General features: G+C 38.9%; 1 protein-coding gene across 3 annotated transcripts in view; it reads right to left on the bottom strand.

The window, feature by feature from the left end:
* Positions 1 to 19,740, bottom strand: part of abcc3 (ATP-binding cassette, sub-family C (CFTR/MRP), member 3) — a 151,380-nt gene that overhangs the window by 32,838 nt on the left and 98,802 nt on the right. For all 3 annotated transcript variants that reach the window (XM_039739515.1, XM_039739514.1, XM_039739513.1), the window contains exons 13-21: positions 17,529 to 17,675; positions 14,790 to 14,877; positions 13,037 to 13,103; positions 9,479 to 9,605; positions 7,836 to 8,012; positions 6,949 to 7,116; positions 5,443 to 5,629; positions 3,984 to 4,092; positions 1,870 to 2,023 (exon numbers count right to left, since the gene is read on the bottom strand). In XM_039739515.1, coding sequence (XP_039595449.1) covers positions 1,870 to 2,023; positions 3,984 to 4,092; positions 5,443 to 5,629; positions 6,949 to 7,116; positions 7,836 to 8,012; positions 9,479 to 9,605; positions 13,037 to 13,103; positions 14,790 to 14,877; positions 17,529 to 17,675 — 1,224 coding nt within the window. The remainder of the gene's footprint in view (positions 1 to 1,869; positions 2,024 to 3,983; positions 4,093 to 5,442; positions 5,630 to 6,948; positions 7,117 to 7,835; positions 8,013 to 9,478; positions 9,606 to 13,036; positions 13,104 to 14,789; positions 14,878 to 17,528; positions 17,676 to 19,740) is intronic.

Below are 19,740 nucleotides of genomic sequence, written 5' to 3'. Positions count from 1 at the left end.
GTTAGCTGCTTTCCTGAACAAGCAGTCAATCCTTTAAACAAAGTGGACAGTGTCAGCTATTTAGAATTTCTAGCACAGAAGGCGCATGTCATACAGTATTTAACACATATAAGACAGACTGATGTACAGACAGGGTGGTCCAGATCGAATTATGCAGATCCACATCGTCTGGAGAACTTTGATTTATGCGGGGACGATTCTAGTTCGGCGCAAAGACGATTCTTCATGTCATCAGTTCACACACTTCTCGATGGTCCGGGATTTTTCGGGTGATTTTCTATGTAATAAACTTAATAAGTTATAGCGTAATGAAAACTGCATTATTAGATCTGGACCACCCTATAGGAAGCTGCAGGTTTAGATATATCAGCACAAAGGGAAAGTGGTAATGCGAATGTCATTCTGTTTTCAGTCTTTTTTATTCAAAAGGTACACGTTTCATTATTTTAAAATAATAAGATATCTACTGTATATACTTGTGTATAATGTCTGCTTTTTTAATTTTTTTTTCCATTTTTTTCATTTTTATTACTATTTAATTTAATATTGTTTCTTTGTATCAGTATACTGCTGCTGGATTATGTGAAGTTCCCCTTGGGATTAATAAAGTTTCTATCTATCTAAGTTCTCCCACGGATAAGTCAGCCTTGATTTTACTGTATAATTTCCAGTATTTTATAATGTCGGTCATACAAGTCAAATGCGGAAAACTCGCCCTATTGGTCCAAGAGATTACGATATGCTAACGCTCACCTGAGAGAGTCACCATGGAGCACATGGCCTTTTTTTTTTTTCCTATGTATTGTGCCCATGTGACCACACGGTATTTAATACCCAAACTATTCCAAGCAATGTTTGCACTCTTTTTTGTATCTCGCGCCCTCATACACCTTTATCGTAAGAGCATCCCTTATCTACGACGGAGCACTCGATCAGAGGAAAATATGAAGCTGGTTTTAAATTAAAAGTCATTGAAGTGGTGAAAGAAATTGGGAACTGTGCTGCTGCCACAAAATTTGATGTGTCTGACACTGGTGAGAGATTGGAGGAAGCAAGAAGATGTAAAAAAAATAAAAAATAAAACAGAAAAATTTAAGGGTCGCACTTTTGAATGGGCGTATAAGTCGGGGTCTGATTTTATGATCGATTTTTCTTATATACGGTAATTTTTATTTTCCTTTTTTATCCAAGTCTAATGACCGAAAGAACACATTCTTATATAAATCGTTTAATTAAAAATTTATCTGCTTTCCTATTTTAGCTTTAGTGGCTTTTTAATGTATTTACCTAAAAGTTCATCCAGGTCTGTGAAAAGGAAACAGAAGTAGAAGTGTATTATTGAAAATTTCAGGACACAGACTAATTGTTCTAACAATTTTTTATATTCTTTTGCTCTTTGGGTAACAGTTAAATGTTTTCCCAAATTTATTGCCTATAAAATTTTTATTTTTTTTTTTTTTAATTTATTCTGAAAAGGACATCTTTTATTTAAAAAAACAGTAACTATGCTATAGCTCGCTCCTTAAATTTTAAATTGCTAATCACGTATTGTGAAAATTGTAATAAAACACTGTTCGGAAACAAAACTGAATTACTTGTTATTAAATGTCAATTTCTTTATTGGCTTATAATCCTCATATTTGAAGAAGTAACTTAATCTTCTCATAGACTGAAGATGTTTTACTACTGATTACCTACTCCCAAAGGGACATGAATTTTAGGCAAGTTCCTGTACCTTGTTACATCCGAGTACAAGTGCTGAACTAACATACAGTGCAGTCTGCTTAAAGAGACTACGGTATTTTTAGAGATGAACAATCATGTTTCAGTTGTTTCGGTGCCTGATAATGGTATCTCTGCCTTGCTTACCCTGCCCGTCTCTGCCACTTCAGCCTGAATAAGTTTCTTAACCTCGGGTGCTTTGCTTTCTGCTGGAGGATCATGCCGTCTTTCACTGTATCTCCTTACTCTGACGGACATTTTTTTGGGATTCTCAGTGTCTGAAGAGATCACACTGATTTGCCTGAGGAAAGTTTAAAGTACAATGAAAATGTTAAAGTTACAATGCAAACATAATCTTAAAAGACTTTAATATTTTGAGAAATTAAGTCTCTTAAAGTTCTAAAGAGTAATATTAAATTGATAGGAAATAAATAATGCAACTTTAAATTACATATTTTATTTATTAACTTAGCTGTACATTCGGATTTTTGATTTTTTTTTTTTATTAACTGGTCAGTGATTTTTAAAATACAAGAAAGGCAAACCAACATCCTTTTTTCCCCAAACAATGTAAAACTTTTTCTTCATGTGATTTGCCAACACACTGTTTTTTATATGCCCAAGTACTTTTATGATGTTTATATCTTAGTACGTAGAGGTCAGTTTAAAGCTACAGACCTGTCCTCTGGAATACATCACTACAAAAACAACCTTGGATTACATTAATGTTTGTCTATAATATTGTCAACATTTTCCGGAAGTATTTTTCTGCAGTGGCTAACTGGAAGGCATGAAGCTGTAAGTGACACCCCTACAGTAGTTCTGTAGGCTTCATTAAATCAGATGGTTGGTCCCTTAAAGAAAAACAGGAAGACCAGTCAAAGAAACATGGCGCCACCAGAGGGAGCTCTGGAGAAAAGACATCCTCCGAGCAGCAAGTAGTCTCAGGGATTGTCCTGGAGGCAGTTCAAGGCTGGTGTTTAAAGCTACCACAGCACCACTGGCACGTAAGGAATACGGCCACATGTACCAAGTAAGCGACGACTCTATTACTACAAGAACATTAACGGTTCAGTATTTTTTGTTTCTGCTACATTTAACCGTGTTTTGGATACATAGCTTTCTTAACGGCAATCTGTTCCAGGACATAGTAGCATACTGGAGTTCCATTGGTCACACACACACACACACATATGCCAGGGTGGCATCAAGTTAAAGTTAGAAAACGTGATTTATTAGAAAATGGAATGAACCTTAACAAAACTGATAATGTCAGTTCTCAATGTATTCTCCAGCCTTCTCAATGCACTTGCACCACCCGCCTGGCAGTGCCCAGATTCCAGCAGAATAAAAGTTTTTGTCTTGTCCTCACAACCACTTGTGCACTGCTTTCTTCACGTCATATATGTTTTTTTTAGCGGTCCAAAAAGGTGGAAATCACACGGTGCTAAATCTGCCGATTTAAGGAGGATGTGGCAATACCTCAAACTTCAGTTTCTCCAGACAAGCCTTGGTGTTCTTAGCAGTGTGTGGGTGGGCATTGTCTTGCAGCAAAAGGACTCCCTGAGACAGCAGTCTCCACAGATTGGATCGAATAGCAGGCTTCACATTGGTCTCCAGCAAGTCAGAGTCACTTGCACTAGTGACTGTAGTACCCCTCGGCATGGAGTGTTCAACAATAACTCGGGTGCACGAGTGGTGGTGAGGACAAGACCAAACCTTTTATTCTGCTGGATACCAGGCACTTCCTGGCAGGTGGTGCAAGTGCATTGAGAAGGGTATGGATGACATTGAGAAATGACAGCATCAGTTTTGTTAAGGTTTATTCCATTTTGTAACTTTAGCTCGACTCCTCCTAGCATATTTATATTATGTATGAATGTATGCGCCTCTCCAGGTGTTGTTCCTGCCTTGCACCCATGGCTTGCTGGTGTAGGCTCCAGCTGCCCCTGATCCTGCCCTATCTATATTGATAGATATAACTGTTTAATACAAAATATTAATGCAACTATATGACACATCACAGCTAATTTTGCAGATGTCCCACTGGTAAAGGCAACACTAGGACATGTTCAGCCTTAATATTCTCGTTATTCTGAGAGATTCATATTTTCTAATGTACTTTTTTTTACCGTCAAAAGAAACAACATAGTAGTAGTGTAGTAATGCAAATGACAGAATTATCAGGAATTATCAATTAATTTAATTTATTCAGGATCTTCTAGATATTCCAACACATATCAGAAACTGGAAGTCCATACCTTATAAACTGCTTGCGTGCCTCATTGACCACTGGTTCATTATCAACTATATCAATATGATTGCTCAACGCATCTTCAGGAAATGAGTCTTCTTCCTCAATGTCTGCAACTAAAGCACCATTGTAACTGAAGGTTACTTTAGTAGAATGGAGTCTGAGAAACATTCATTTCAACACAAGAAGAATTGGGGTGATTTTAAACAAGAAAACATTCACAACCCAACATACATTACAAGAAAACAACAAAAACTGCAACTTTAGCCATCAAAAATAAATGCATTATGTAAGAAGAGGAGCAGGGTAGTTTGTACAATGTTCTTACATGCAATAAATGGTACAGAATATGTAAAAACCAAGAATTAACATTTCAGAAGCATTTTAACTACAATATATACTATATGTAAGCCCATTTCATGTTTTATTGAATATTTATTATAGGAACAATTATATTGAGTCGAATATAAATGAAGACAACCTTTAATACTATTACTCCTCACCCAGCAGTCCGAACAAAGACAGAAGGGTAGTCCAGCACTGATATATCCCAACTCCAGTATCAGTCTGGGTCTGAATCTCACACTTCTTTCTTTCTTTCTACCTACCATTGCTTCTCATACTCTTCCTTTTTCCTTTCCCTAAACCCTCTACATCCCTATGGCAACTCCCATTGGCCCAGTAAGTAATAGTGCACTCTAGGGCCGACATCACATTCAGGGCTGTTCCTGCCTTACCCATGACACTGCATAGGCTCTGGCACCTTGGGACTGTGAATCGGAACATTTTGATTCATTTAACAGTCAGTCAGAATTGGCTATTTTTGTATACAAGGCTCAACTGCTTCACATTTAAAAAGAGAGCTTCCTGATCAGTGCATTGTCAGGTCCAGGCGGTCCAGTGGTTGGTGCTACTGTCTCAGGAGTCCACAGTCCTAGATTTGAATCCCATGTTCAGTTGCGCATTTCTCTACTGACTGATGGGTTTCATTTTAGGTGTTTGGGTTTTCATCCCAAACTTCAAAGTCATGTGTGTTAGGCCGACGGCCCTTACAGAGTGTGAGTTAGGTGTTTGTGTGCTAGTGGACACCCCATCTAGAACTTATTTGTGCCTTTGCCTAATGCTGCCAGGCTAGGAACTGGCACACTTTCAAAATTCATATCAATTTGACAAATTCATTCCGTTTGCTTCAAGACTAGACTGCGTGAAGGGGTGTAATAATCGGGCAAGTGACTGCAATTACTAGGCAGACTGTCCATTTATTTCAAAGGTATTGGAAACACTGTATGTCTCACACACACACACATTTGTGTCAAATGGGGGAATGTGTCACAGATAAAACAGATTCGATATTGCCTTATACACTATGAATTAAGACAACTGCAACCTAAATATGAAATAAACTTGAAATTCTAGGGAAAAGTTCATTTTAATTTTAAACATAATGAAGAAAAAAAAATACATACGAATTGCTTCTTCTTCTTCTTCAGTTATATCTTCAAGGGCATAATTCCTCAAGAATTCTGCAAAGGCACCATTCTGTCTCAATAGGTCCTGGTAAGACCCCATTTCAGACACTTGTCCTTCAACCATCACAACAATGTTGTCAACTTGAGGCAAGAAACTGATTCCATGCGTCACCAGTATTCTAGTCTGTGTAAACAGAAAGCATTTGATAAGGTGCCACATGAGAGGTTGGGCATCAAGTTAAAAGAAGTGGGAGTTCAGGGTGATGTTTTTAGATGGGTGCAGAATTGGCTCACACACAGGAAGCAGAGGGTGATGGTGCGAGGAACCTCATCAGAACTGGCCGATGTTAAGAGTGGTGACCAGCAGGGGGCAGTGCTAGGGTCGCTGCTATTTTTAATATCTATAAATGATTTGGATAGGAATATAAGTAACAAGCTGGTTAAGTTTGCAGATGATACCAAGATAGGTGGATTAGCAGATAATTTGGAATCCGTTATATCATCACAGAAGGGCTTGGATAGTAGACAGGCTTGGGCAGATTTGTGGCAAATGAAATTTAATGTCAGTAAATGTAAAGTATTACACATAGGAAGTAAAAATATTAGGTTTGAATACACAATGGGCGGTCGGAAAATCGAGAGTCCACCTTATGAGAAGGATTTAGGAGTCATAGTGGACTCCAAGCTATCAACTTCCCAACAGTGTTCAGAAGCCATTAAGAAGGCAAACAGAATGTCAGGTTATATAGCGCCTTGATGTGTGGAGTACAAGTCCAAGGAGGTTATGCTCAGGCTTTATAATGCACTGGTGAGGCCTCATCTGGAGTCCTGTGTGCAGTTTTGGTCTCCAGGCTACAAAAAGGACATAGCAGCACTAGAAAAGGTCCAGAGAAGAGCGACTAGGCTGATTCAGGGCTAAAGGGGTTGAATTATGAGGAAAGATTAAAAGAGCTGAGCCTTTACAGTTTAAGCAAAAGAAGATTAAGAGGTGACATGATTGAAGTGTTTAAAATTATGAAGGGAATTAGTACAGTGGATCGAGACTTGTATTTTAAAATGAGTTCATCAAGAACACGGGGACACAGTTGGAAACTTGTGAAGGGTAAATTTCGCACAAATATTTTTAAAGTTTTTCTTTACACAAAGAACGATAGACACTTGTAATAAGCTACCAAGTAGTGTGTTGGACAGTAAGATGTGAGGGACTTTCAAAACTTGACTTGATGTTTTCTTGGAGGAAACAAGTGGATAGGACTGGCGAGCTTTGTTGGGCTGAATGGCCTGTTCTCGTCTAGATTGTTCTAATGTTGTAATAAAGAGAACACAGGACCAGTGACATAGGACCAGTCCCTGCGTGCGATGCTACAAACTGGACAGCGTATCATCCCAGACGTAAAAAAAATTCTGAAACAAAGCCACGCAACTTGAACTTTATAAAATAAAAATGAAAAAATATATAAAGGACACTCCAGACCAGTGTTTTGTAAGAAACGTAATACTCACTTTTCCTTTCAGTTCTCCCTCTGGTCCGATGACTTTGTCAAATATGTGCTTTGCAACATGTGCATCTACAGCTGAGAGAGGGTCATCTAGCAAGAACACATCAGCTTCACTGTAGAGGGCTCGGGCAATGCTAACACGCTGTTTCTGTCCACCTGACAAATTAATGCCCTGAATGTATTAAAGGAAAACAAGAACACCACTCAGAGAATGGATAAATCAACTGAAATGATTTGTCTAACAATTCCACTTATCAGTACAACTACTGTACCTTTACAGAATACTTTAGTTAAGAAACATAAAATTACAGATTGGCAGAAGTTTCTCTACAGGTTCTCCAAATTCTTAAATTCTTCTACCCTGAAATATCCGTATGGCCTAACTGATCTCATTTAATCCAATGCTGAAGTCTGTTTTAGCAGTGAATAGAGCCGCTGCTGAGATTGTTTATTCTATTGAGGGTAGCCATCGTTTTGATTGGCTATCAAGGTCTTTCCTATCATATATGATTCTCAATATTGTATGTTTTGTGGACCCCGTCACATATTATTTTTCCCCCAGGTGGACAGGTGAAGTGACTTGTTCAGGGTCACACAAGTAGTCAGAGGCAGAAACTCAACCAGCAAACATGTCGTTTAAAGTCTGACAGGGATTGGCCTAGAATTTCAAACGCTTACATTTTTTTTTTGTATTGAAAGTACTGATTAAGTGTTTGATATACTTTTTGATTTTGTGACCTGAGACTGGATTCATAAGTCTGAAAAATGTTGTTTTAAATTAGGACTTTTAAAAGATGAATCTACACTAAGAATGAATCGTGTGTAACATTTTGAGCTTACAAATGAATAAACTGAATCTGCACTGCATAAGGCCTTGTACATTTACTGTACCTTCTCTCCTATTTCTGTCTGATCTCCGCCTGGTAAAACTTCTAAATCAGTTAGCAGAGAACAAGCCTCAAGAACTCGCCGATATTTCTGTTCATTATAAGGGTGACCAAACAAAATGTTGTCTCGGAGAGTGGCATTTTGGATCCAGGCCTGCTGGGACACATAGGCTACAGAACCCTAAAAGAGAAAAGACAGAAAAAGGTTAAAATGAGAAATCCGTGCTATTATAGCATATAATACTGTTCTATGCCTTATACTTCCTATTAACTTCACCCAGTTTTTCATTTTTTTGTTATCTGTGGCTGATGGGTTATGATGTTACATCATCAGTTTAAAAGTCCCACTTTTGAAATGGGAGGACATATCTGTGCAGTTTTCATATTCTTCTTGTTTGTGCGGATTTTCGCTAGAAATACTATTTCCTTGGATTGTCCAAAGACATACTGACAGGCTAGGCTGAACTAATCCGCTGGGAAAATTCATGTAATGATGTTGGTCCTGCAATAGATTATCATACATTTTAGTGTTTTTTTACAAAGAGAGAATATAAAAACATATTGTTCATTGTCATGTTTTTTTAAAACAAAATAAAAAACAAAGTTATGATCCATTATTCATTAGAAGAGACAGTGGTCCGCCACTTACTCATACAGTAAAATATCTTGCATCTCTCTTAAACATCACCAATTAAGAGATCATAAATATGCTCAAAGGCTGCAAAAGCATTGTGTGTAATGACTCACTTGGTAAATGCTGTAGCAAGGTCTAAAACTGATTAGAATTAAAATAAAGCCGACCAAATTAGGTACAGTACGCAGCCTTGACACTTAATATGTCATCAGATAGCCTGGTGCTGTGTCATATCATGCAAGCACAAATCTTTCAACTTGAATTCCCAAATTGCGGAAAAGGAAACTGTGATGGATGGCCTGATTGAGTCGTTTTCACAAGTGCATCAGGACAGGGTGTGTGTGTGTGTGTGTGTGTGTGTGTGTGTGTGTGTGTGTGTGTGTGAGGTCCTGGTGCTATTTGCATTGTTAACTACGATACACCTGACTACCACCAACAGCAGGTAGGAAAGACGCTGTATAAATAAATAAACATTACTATCATTACAAGAATATTGTTCAGGCAAGTAACTTTAAAGAAAAAAAAAATATGACTCAATATTTTATTAAACGTTAAAAAAAAACTGAAAAATCTCAGTCTGCACAATAACACGGTGATTCACACCAGACGGAAGTAAACTTGTCAGACTGAATAGCGCGTCTTTGGACTATCTGAGGAAACAGGAAACCCTCACAAAAATGAAAATATATAGCTTCCCAGGCCAGAGTCAAACTGGGGTCCAAGCATCATGAGGTAGATCACCTGCTCAGTACACCACAGCGACAAATCTTACAAAAAAAACATACTGACAATAAATGAACAAGACGCTTAAAAAGTGTCAGCATAATGTAGAGAAGTGAAAGCCAGTTGAGCAATTTTAGTTTCAGAAGACTGAGCAGAGGCGGGTCATCAGCCTAGATTTTAAAATTAGGACTAAAGGAATTCCAAGAACAGACATTCTGACATTATTACAGTTAGATGAGAAGAACGTTGCCATTCCCTTTTTTAAAAGAACACAACCAGACGTTGTATACCTTAATTGCTATTTTCCCTTCAAGTTTCTCCATTTCACCAAGAAGGGCAGAAATTAGTGAGGATTTGCCACATCCGACATGGCCAACTACAGCCGCTAGAGAGCCACCAGGGACCAACAGGTTGATGCTGTCCAAATAAAAAAGCAGTTTTGTGAGCTGTTAATATGTATACAGTATATACATATAAAATAAAACAATGAAAAAAGGATTCTATTAAAATAGATAGTGAAAAGATTGTTGTGTGAAATGAACACAGAATTATCAACTGCTATGCTTTACTGCTGGACACCTGAAATCCTTACTAGGAAGTGCAACTTTACAACTCTGGCTTGAAACTCTCTCCCTAACCCTAACTCCAATTATTTTTGGATGCAATTTTAAAATTCTTATTTACGTTTTTTATAGCTGTGAATGATTTTGCACCTCCTTCACCTTATAGGCAGAGTGGGGACTCTGAGGCTAGGGATCTGTGCCGACAATCGGAACAAATCCCATAAACGTCAGAAGTGACTCTACTTTGTTGGGCCCTTAAGCGAGGCCCTTAACATGCAATGGCGTCGTCCTTGGTATGACGTTAATCTGCATCCAACCCTGCAAGCAGGTCCCCCAACATAGAGGGAAAATTCAGGGGGGCTGATGGCAGGACTGGCACTCCAGCCACTGTGAAAAAAAGAAAAACCTTGCGCTGTTCTCACCTGCTGCACTCGGGTCTCAGTCCAGGTGGTATGTTGTGTGGTGGGTGCTGCAAGGGGCTATCAGCGCATGCTCCCAAACCTCTCTCCTCCTCTTGACCTTCTAGAGCTCATTAATACATGTCCAGTATACTCCACAGCACACACTACACTGACAAGAATCAGGCCTTCTCAAAATGCCCAGAATAAAGCAACTGCAAAAAGCACGGCCTTTATCCTCAGGGTCCTCAGACTCAGGAATGAGCCGCACACCTTCAATTTTTTCAATTGTACATGTAAAGATGTGATTTTTTTTTTAGCTGAACATGTTGAGGTTAAAAAAAAAATTATACACACACACACATCTCCAGAAATGAATAAAAAAGAAAATGAACACTATTGAAGGTCAGCCTGAAGTTTTTGTCACGTCAGTGATTAAGACTTTGGACTTCAGACCCTGCCTGATGTTAGGGGTTCAAAGCCCACTACTGGCAGTGAGTGGCCATAAACATCTCACTTCGCCAGTTTGTGCACCAATTGGAAAAATAAAAGAAATGGAACCAATTGCATCTCAAATGCATCAGCCAAAGATATAAAGGTAAATATTGCCTAGTGGTTTAGTTCTTTACACAGGACCCTCGTTTCAGCCACTTGTATTCTACCATCTTATTCTTCCAACCACTATCCAGAACTCCTAACCATAACGTTTTTGTTCAAATTTTTATTTTTGGAGCTCGACTGACAACATCCAAAAAGAGGATACCTCCCTTAGGCAGTAGTATTAATAAAAAATATATAAAACTAAAACTGAACAGATTACAGCATTTAAACTATGCATTTATCTATAGGAACTTGAGTATCTCTCATTAAATAGCCCTGTACTGGCATTGTATGGGCTACGACTGGCACTTCTCTCTGTAGCCTATGTTTCTAACATCCCTTACTTAGTTTCCACCGATACGAGGGGCTTGTTTAATGTTGCAGGCTTAACTCTCCAAAATACGTCAGAATTGACTCCTCTCAGCTTGAACTCGGTGCCTGACCTTTCCTGACTTCCTCCAGTTCCCTGGATCACACTCATGTAAGCGGTCTAATCAGAAAAACTGATTTTATTTTTCTTTACTGCAACTGACTCATGATTCTTGTTCAATTCATTTGTTTAGTCAAATATTTTAGCAGTTTGGTTCCCAGGAGGAAATTCAGAAGTAGTGTTAATGCTATGCAAACTAACAAGGTGAAAGTGCACAGAGAATTGACGCACATCTCACTTTCCAGACATCTTTCAGTGAGGAATAAATGCCAGTTGTGCGGAATTTTATTTGTGTTGTAAAATCTTTATTTTTAATACTGTAAATTTTGTAACAAAAAAGTTAACTTGTGCTTTGTTAATATAGGCTTTGGCTAAATCATCTTCCTTGCCTTTTATTGTTATTTGGGTAAAAAATAAAAACCCAATACAAGCACAGGTGGAATACGGTACTAGAAGTTTAGTCAGAGTAATAACATGACAACAGAATAGGGACAGTTTACTGAAGTGTTACACCAAAAATAAAATGAAGATTGCATTTCTCAATAAACAACAGGCATCGCTCTGGCACACAAACAATGAAAATGGGTTTATAGAAATGGCAAAAGTAATAATAAAAAATAATGAATTACATAGACAGTGAGGAACCACTTCAACCAGCACATAGAACCCACCTGGATGATGTGATGGTAGCCGTTATTGCACCCGTACAGTCACCACACAATAGCAATTAGTGATGGGGTGACAGAGATGACCAGAATACATGAGACCGTGATGAGCCATTTATAGCTAGAACATCGGGATGAACCCTTCTCTTTTCGAAAAGATACCCAGGGATTTTTAATGACCACAGACAGTCAGGACCTCAGTTTTAGGTCTCATCTGGAGGATGGCATCATATTTAACAGTGCACTGGCACACTGGGATCCACACACAGGCCTCAGGGTGAGCGCCCCCTGCTGGTCTCACCAACACTTCCTCCAGCAGCAGCCTTAGCTTTCCTAGATGATCTCCCATCAAAGTACTGCCCAGGCATAAAAACATGCTTAACTTCAGGCGGATAACCGGTTCTGAACAACAGGTGGCATACAGTCCTATTTTAATCACAATGATAAGAATGGCGCCTCTACTTGAAAATAATGAACTAGAGAAAAAATATTACTGCATATAAACTGTTGAGACCGCAAAACCCTGTAAAGTCGTCACAAATGGCATTTCTCAGATAACCAGTGTTACCATTAACTATCTTGTTTAAATTAGTTTAGTAGCCAAGTTAGCCACTGCTGATCTCTGCATAACTTGTCTGTGGTAAAGTTTTGGAGGATCTGCAGAAATGTTAGTATCAGAAGACATTAACTACATCCCTCCATCCATTATCCAACCCGCTATATCCTAACTACAGGGTCACGGGGGTCTGCTGGAGCCAATCCCAGCCAACACAGGGCACAAGGCAGGAAACAAACCCCGGGCAGGGCGCCAGGGAGAGCACAAACACACACACACCAAGCACACACATTAGGGACAATTTACCAATCCACCTAACCTGCATGTCTTTGGACTGTGGGAGGAAACTGGAGCACCCGGATGAAACCCACGCATACACGGGGAGAACATGCAAACTCCACGCAGGGAGGACCTGGGAAGCGAACCCAGGTCTCCTTACTGAGAGGCAGCAGCGCTTTCACTGCACCACCATGCCACTCATTAACTATATTAAAAGAGTAAAGGTAAGAAGGGATTGCAGAGGAGATGTTCATCAGTGATTTCCTGTTAAGATTGCTCGGTCTACAGCATGTAGAGCTAAAGTGAAGATTACGCTAATCAGAGTTTAACTTAAGGTAATGTGGTTGCGTTACTCACTTGTTCAGCGTAACAGAGCCATTCCGATCCCAGCTGAATGACCCATTCATTACACTGACAGCATAGCCTGGAAGACAGACAAGAAAAGAGATCAAAATAAATATAACGTATATATTTTACTGATTACTGGTCTAAACGATAAGTGGCTGGTATAATTACACCTTGTTGTTCAGGTAACAGTATTTACAAAGTAATGGAAGTTCTCCAAAGCATCAGCTGAGAATAGTGTTATTACCTTATCTTCATTGCTACAAGTAGAAACATGTACATGAGTGATGCCCAGGTTGTCTGCAGCCTTGGCATCTTCTTGAACCCGGGTCACCGATAGTCATGCCCGGGATGGACTAGGGCAATGAGGACACACAACTACTAAATGGTGCAAACAGAGCTTTATGCAGTTTCATTCAAACAAAGGCAGTATTCAAATAAAGTGTGGTGCCAGCTCTTCAATAAATAAATAATCAATACATATGCCATAATAATCAGCACTCTTCAGTGAGAGTTTAAAAATCAATTCATAAATAAACAAATCCAACAAGGTTTAAAATCAAATCTGAAACCAAAGAGATACAGTCAGCCTCAGTGACTTTCTTTCCTACTCACCCATGAAGTCTCGCCTCAACATGACTGGGACACCAGCAAGCGCGGCCAATCACTAATTAGATTTCATCCATACCGCCTCAGCCAGTCACTGGTGGGATTCCCAAAGCCTGGCTCCATCGCCTCGCCACCATTCCTGCGCATGTGTTGGACTATCAGCAAAGCCCTTGGTTGCTGCTGCTCCGCCAAAGCTCAACAAGAGTGCACCATTCCCTATGCTCCCTATGGGACTTCCTCCTGATCGCCTTGCCTCCCATCCTCTGCACCAGCTCCCACTCCTGATGCTACTCTTCGTTCTCTACAAATTCTCCTCCCAGCTTTTTCTTTATTCATCCCTTCTCAATCTTTCCTCTCTGCAGGTGTAGCTGCTTTGCTTAAAAACCCGTGGATTGTCAACGAGGATCAGCTAAGCTGACTGTGCCTGCACATTAACAGGCCATCAGCTTGTTTCCTCACTGATTACCCCTCAGCACCCACCAGCCTGAGAGGGACTGTTTTTATTTAATATCCCTGCACATCCACGTATGGGGTCTCCATGAGTTTACCTCCAGGTAACCTGGTTAGCTTCCCACATCTCAAAGACATGCAGTAAGTAAGTATGCAAGTCCTGAGACAGACTGACACACAGTCCACAGATGGCTCCCGCCTTGTCTTAAATACCACCAAGGTAAGTAAGCATCAGCTCCTCAAGACCCTGCACTGGACAAGCAGTTTAGGAAAAGAACGGATGGATGGAAGAAAAAACTCCAGTACAATGAATGTATTGCAGACAACTTTGTAAGAACTTTACTGGCGAAGTCGGCTGCAATGAAACCTTGTGTACGCCGGTTTTCCATTTTTAAACAGTGTACAGTATATACCATTGCCATACACAAGTGAATACGCAGGAGTACATACAACTATGTAGCCACACAAGAACTTCCAGCGAAATGGCCGATTTAGCAAATTTTGAAGGATGATAACTCAAGTTATTAAAAATGCATTTGTTGTGCTTTCTGTGCACACATCAGTCCATTTTTTTTTTTCAGGCTGGAATTCTACTCTGTTAATATGTTTGACTTATTCCCACGGACTTACAAACAGCACAAAAGCAGGAGTAAGACAGGACAATAAAAAGAGAGCGAAAGAAAGGATTAAAAAAAAAAAGTCATACCTGGTGATATATTTTTTCTGTCTACACTCTCTGGGTCAAGTTCATCATGATTCAGGAAATGCTGGATACGCTTTAACGACACAGCCGCCTAAGGAGAAAGTAATCCAAAGTTACTGTAATGGACTCCCAAATATGGATGCTGGAATTGGTATATTCGCCAGTTTAGGAAATGCAGCACTGGTGTTCATATTTTGTGTACTTTTCAGTCTCGTTTTTCTTCAGCAAGGCTACTGCACACCAGTGACATTTACTCTAACTAGCAGACTTGCGACGTAGGACTAATGCTACAGCATGTGTTTGAAAAGGACCAAGCTCTACCCACAGCCTGATTCCACCCAAACATGAGGGTGTTAGCACTCAAATTATACACAGAAAAAAAACACAATAAAATTACGTAAAACTCTCTTTTATTCTAAAGAGATGAAGGGAGAAAACCTAAAATGATAAAGAAGTAATGGGACCTATCAAAATTTGCACATTTACTATACTGTCTAAGCACCTGAATAATAAAAACACTTTTGAAACAGAAGATGCTTTAGTGATTTGCTGTATTCTGATGGCTGATATAGTAGGCTGGCGAACTTCACTTCACCTCCAGAGGGTGCGTCTACAAAGAATCTAAAGAACTGAATTAGCACTTGTACAGTGTATATGAACTATTTGAGAACAATAGCCTTAACAAAATGAATGGCTACAGGCAAGAGCAGAGAGAAGTGAGGCACAGTTTGTACTGCACAGTCATCGTGATCAGATTAGGAAAGAACATTTAACCCCTTCATTCCACCACCATCAAAACTCTGTTTCATCATTAATGACTAATTCTGCGACGAGATGAGACTTTTTGAAGAGACTTTTTGGAAGGAAGTCCCGCGAGATGGAGACTTTTACCATGAGATTCTTTCAAGTCACACCCTACTTACAACTATTTTCAGACAAGACCACGGTCATCAGGTGCATTCCGGCACTTAACCTGGACAGACACCATTCCATTACAGGGCTTACTTATGAACACAAAAACACACACTTAAGAGCCAGTTTAGAATCACCCATTCATCTAAATATGGCAGCGAGAAACGATGAAGTCAATTAATTAACGTGAAAATTGTCGATCGGTTACACTGCAAATTGATTAAACGCGTACCAATAGACTATACTGAAACAGTTGGTGACGATTATGCAGAAGATGAAAACATCAACTTACAAGAAAAGTTCAATCCACGTATTGTTTTAACTGAAGTTTTAAAGTAAACGTAAATATAATGCATATGTAACAATTCCCATAAAAACAGCAATCACTTTAAAAATTGTATCCCATAGAATATCTACAAGCGTTAACACCGTCCGGTCTTCCACCGGCCAAATTACTGTTGAAAGAAGGACGTATCGCAATGTGATTGCGTAATTCATGTCTGAGTGATGGATTATGCATTGGAACAAGATCAGTTGTATTGAAAATTGATCGAACAATTCTAACATGTAACATTAACAGGCGGCAAGAAAGGTAATGTAGAACGTTAAGACAACGAAGGAGATCTTGATATTCCATTCGTATTAAAACGTTTACAGTTTCCCGTGAGAATAGCTTTTGCTATGACAAATAACAAATCCCAGGGACAAATATTTGAAAAATTCGGTTTATTTATTAGAGAGAAAGAAACGATATTCACTCATGGAACAGTTATATGTTACGTTATCACGATGTAAATCCAAACACGGGATCAAAGTTCAATGTGATCTTGAAGAAAAGTTCATTCCAAATATTGTTTTAACTGAAGTTTTAAAGTAAAAGTGAAAATAATGTATATGTAACAATCTCTTTAAATTGTATAACCAGTTAAAAAAAACCAGGGGGTTGGTGAGCGAAGACAGAAGGCGGCGGAGCCCCCTAGTTATAATACAAATTGCAACCTCCTTAAAGTTTGTTATAAGCAATCACTTTAAAATCTGTTGAAATCTACAATCAACTTCTACACCTTTGCTTATTATAGCACTGCAAAGTGGCAATGTGTTGTAACCATGAATGGATCCACACATACTGTACGTCAGGCAGGCAAGTAAAAAATTTCATTGTACTCTGTACACATTTTTTATATTTGCGTTAAAATGCTAAAAATCTGCGTAACAGAAGTCTTCAGTGAGGAGTCATACACAAGAATAAATTTGACCAACCAGCACTACTGCAGCCATGGTAAGAAGCAGAGCGCGCGTGTGTGTGAGGTATTGAGGGTCCAGCCAAAGTCTGTCGGTGGTCCAGCAGGGTGCCAGATGTTCCTATAATTCGAGGTGTCAAAAGAAGTAAACGTCACCTTTACATACTTACAATGAAGTGACCCAATGCAGCTTTTGACCTTATTTTTTATTAAAGCCAACGTGTTCATACAAAATGACATTACAACTCTTTACAGGATATTTTTGCAATTGCAGCCCTGGCTGGTTAATCAGACTTTTCAGGGTCATTTCATTCAGACAGAGGTAAGAAATAAAACGGACCTTTATGGTTTAAAGTCGAGAGGCACAAGCTGTAAATGCATCACACTACCTGCTTTTTCTGTATCGTTTTTGTGAAAATTGAATATGAAATGCAAGATAAATGAAAACATTTTCAAAAGGCTTTCTTTGCAGATAACACTGAAACATATTAAATTTGTCTTACAATTAAATAAAGACAAGCATGCTGGTGAGGCACAGAACAGGTAAGTGAAGTGATGCGCTACAATCTACAGCATATGACAGACTTACCTGGACTATACTGCCAATGACCTGTGGCAGCATATTCAAGGGGAACCTCAGGATGTTAAACAAAGACAGTGACACAAAGGCCTTCTGGGCATCAAGAACATTTTTTTCTTCCACAGTAACATAAACGGCAAATGTTGTTAAGGCAACCTAAAATAAAAGGAAAATGTCCAATACAGATCAATGAAAACAAATTGCTAGATGCAAGAGAGGCGTGAGACTTGCAGCAGGTTTATTAAGAGTGTGCTGCCAGTGAACAGAGCTCAAATGTAAAGTAAGCACACAAAAATGCAAGTGGTGGGTGACGATGGTTTTATTTTATAAGCCGCTCGGTAAACTGGAACAATAACAACAATAATATTTTAAATAAAGAGAGAATCAGATCAAAGAAATATGTAGCAGCACGAGCAGTTACAAGACTGTCTACTCAGAGATGTAATGAAATATATAATGAAGGAGGCAATCTGGCATTCTGTTAATCAGTCACGGCATTACGGCAGTAACAGGCAACCTGATCAGCCATTTTTCCCAATGTGACATACAACAAATAAAGTATTTTTTTCTCTGATTAGATTCTGCTGTATTACTTGTTCACTAGAATGGCAGAAACTGGGATATAAAATGTTAATTAAAAACAAATTAAAAGGAAAAAATGATGGCTAATTTTATTTGGTACAACTGTGACAATATTAGGCATCGGCTCTCTTGGCTCTTTAGGTAACTTCGCAGCATTTCAGAGCTGACGAGAGATACTGGCTTCAGTGAGTGAAGGCCCACCATCAGCCCTTCGTTCAATCCCTCCGACATCAGCCTGTAACGTCCTGCCTATTGGGAGGCTGGATATCTAGGTGGCCATGGCCAGGTACACCAAACTTACTGAGCACTGGAATCTGCGTAGACTTGATTTCTTGCTTCTGTTCCAGCTGGACTTCGCTTTATATTTGTACACATTACCATTCACTTATGTTACAACAACTACTAGAAGGTTAGACAACAATCTGGTGTTATAAAGAAGAAGTACTGTATGAAAAACAAGGAGCAGAACGCTACATTTAGGAGAATATCTGTACTTGCTCTCGCAAAGCAGATTACACAGAACAGAAGCGGCAGCAGAACAAAATAGCCGCTAATTTAGGAAGACTACATTCACTGTATCTCAAGAATTATTATCAGAAGGTGCCCAATTATATGACTACTTAAAAAAACAATCAGCATTAGTGAAAGCAATAGAATTATGAAACCTGGGGCTGCTAATGAACTATAAATAAAGGAGATTAAGAGAAACCCAATTAACTAGGAGTAAATGAATGAAAGTGTTTAGTACGTTATAAATGAAAGAGGACAAAAAATGTCCACAACAAATATCTACAAATTCATAATTGTTGACACCAGCAAAAAAGTGGGGAAGAGATGGGTTATAATTAAATAGATTTAAAAACAAAAACCTGACTTGATTGCAATTTAAAATGTATTCTTAAAGGAATACTCCACCCAAAATGATATTTATTTTTAAATGCTCCTCATCCCGTGTACTTAATAGTGGTGGCCAAAAAAAAAATCCATGTGTTCATTCAGAATGGAGGGAAAACATTTATGATATAACAGACGGCCACAAGTGACCAACGCTGCACAACAAACAAGCGTCCATGGGGGAAAAAAAAGAAAAACTCTGTTGCCAAAATATTGTTAGCATTATTTTAGCAGAAATGACATGTGTATTACACGTTTTGTGCATCCAACTGGATAACCGACATGTGGATTACGTGACACGAGTAACAGGAGGAGGTTTTTTAACATCGTCTATGGTTGTACAGCATTGGTTACTAATGGCTTCTAGAATATCAAACTTTTTTTCTCTCCATTCTGCATGAAAACAAGAGATTACATTTTTTTTTTTAACAGCCATGACTATAAATTACATGGGGTGAGTAACATATACAAAAACAAGTAGTAGGTGAAGCATTCCTTTGAACCACAGATGTCAAACTCCAGGCCTGCAGGTTTTCATTCTAACCCTTTTTTCCTAATCAGTGACCAGGCTAATTAACTTCTGAATAGCCCCCTGTTTCTAAGGATTCGGTCCTCTGAATCAAAGCTTTTCATCATTAAATGGTAGCCAAACAGAAATGAGACATGAAGTTAGCCGACAGATGACCAGGCGCATTGGGGCTTCAAACTCCAACCAGTTTCACTCTGACCAGGTTCTTAATGAGAA

Source organism: Polypterus senegalus, chromosome 17 (assembly GCF_016835505.1).
Source record: "Polypterus senegalus isolate Bchr_013 chromosome 17, ASM1683550v1, whole genome shotgun sequence".
Taxonomy (NCBI): Eukaryota; Metazoa; Chordata; class Cladistia; order Polypteriformes; family Polypteridae; genus Polypterus; species Polypterus senegalus.
Note: the sequence above shows the minus strand (reverse complement) of the source record. Positions and strands in the feature narration are given on the sequence as shown.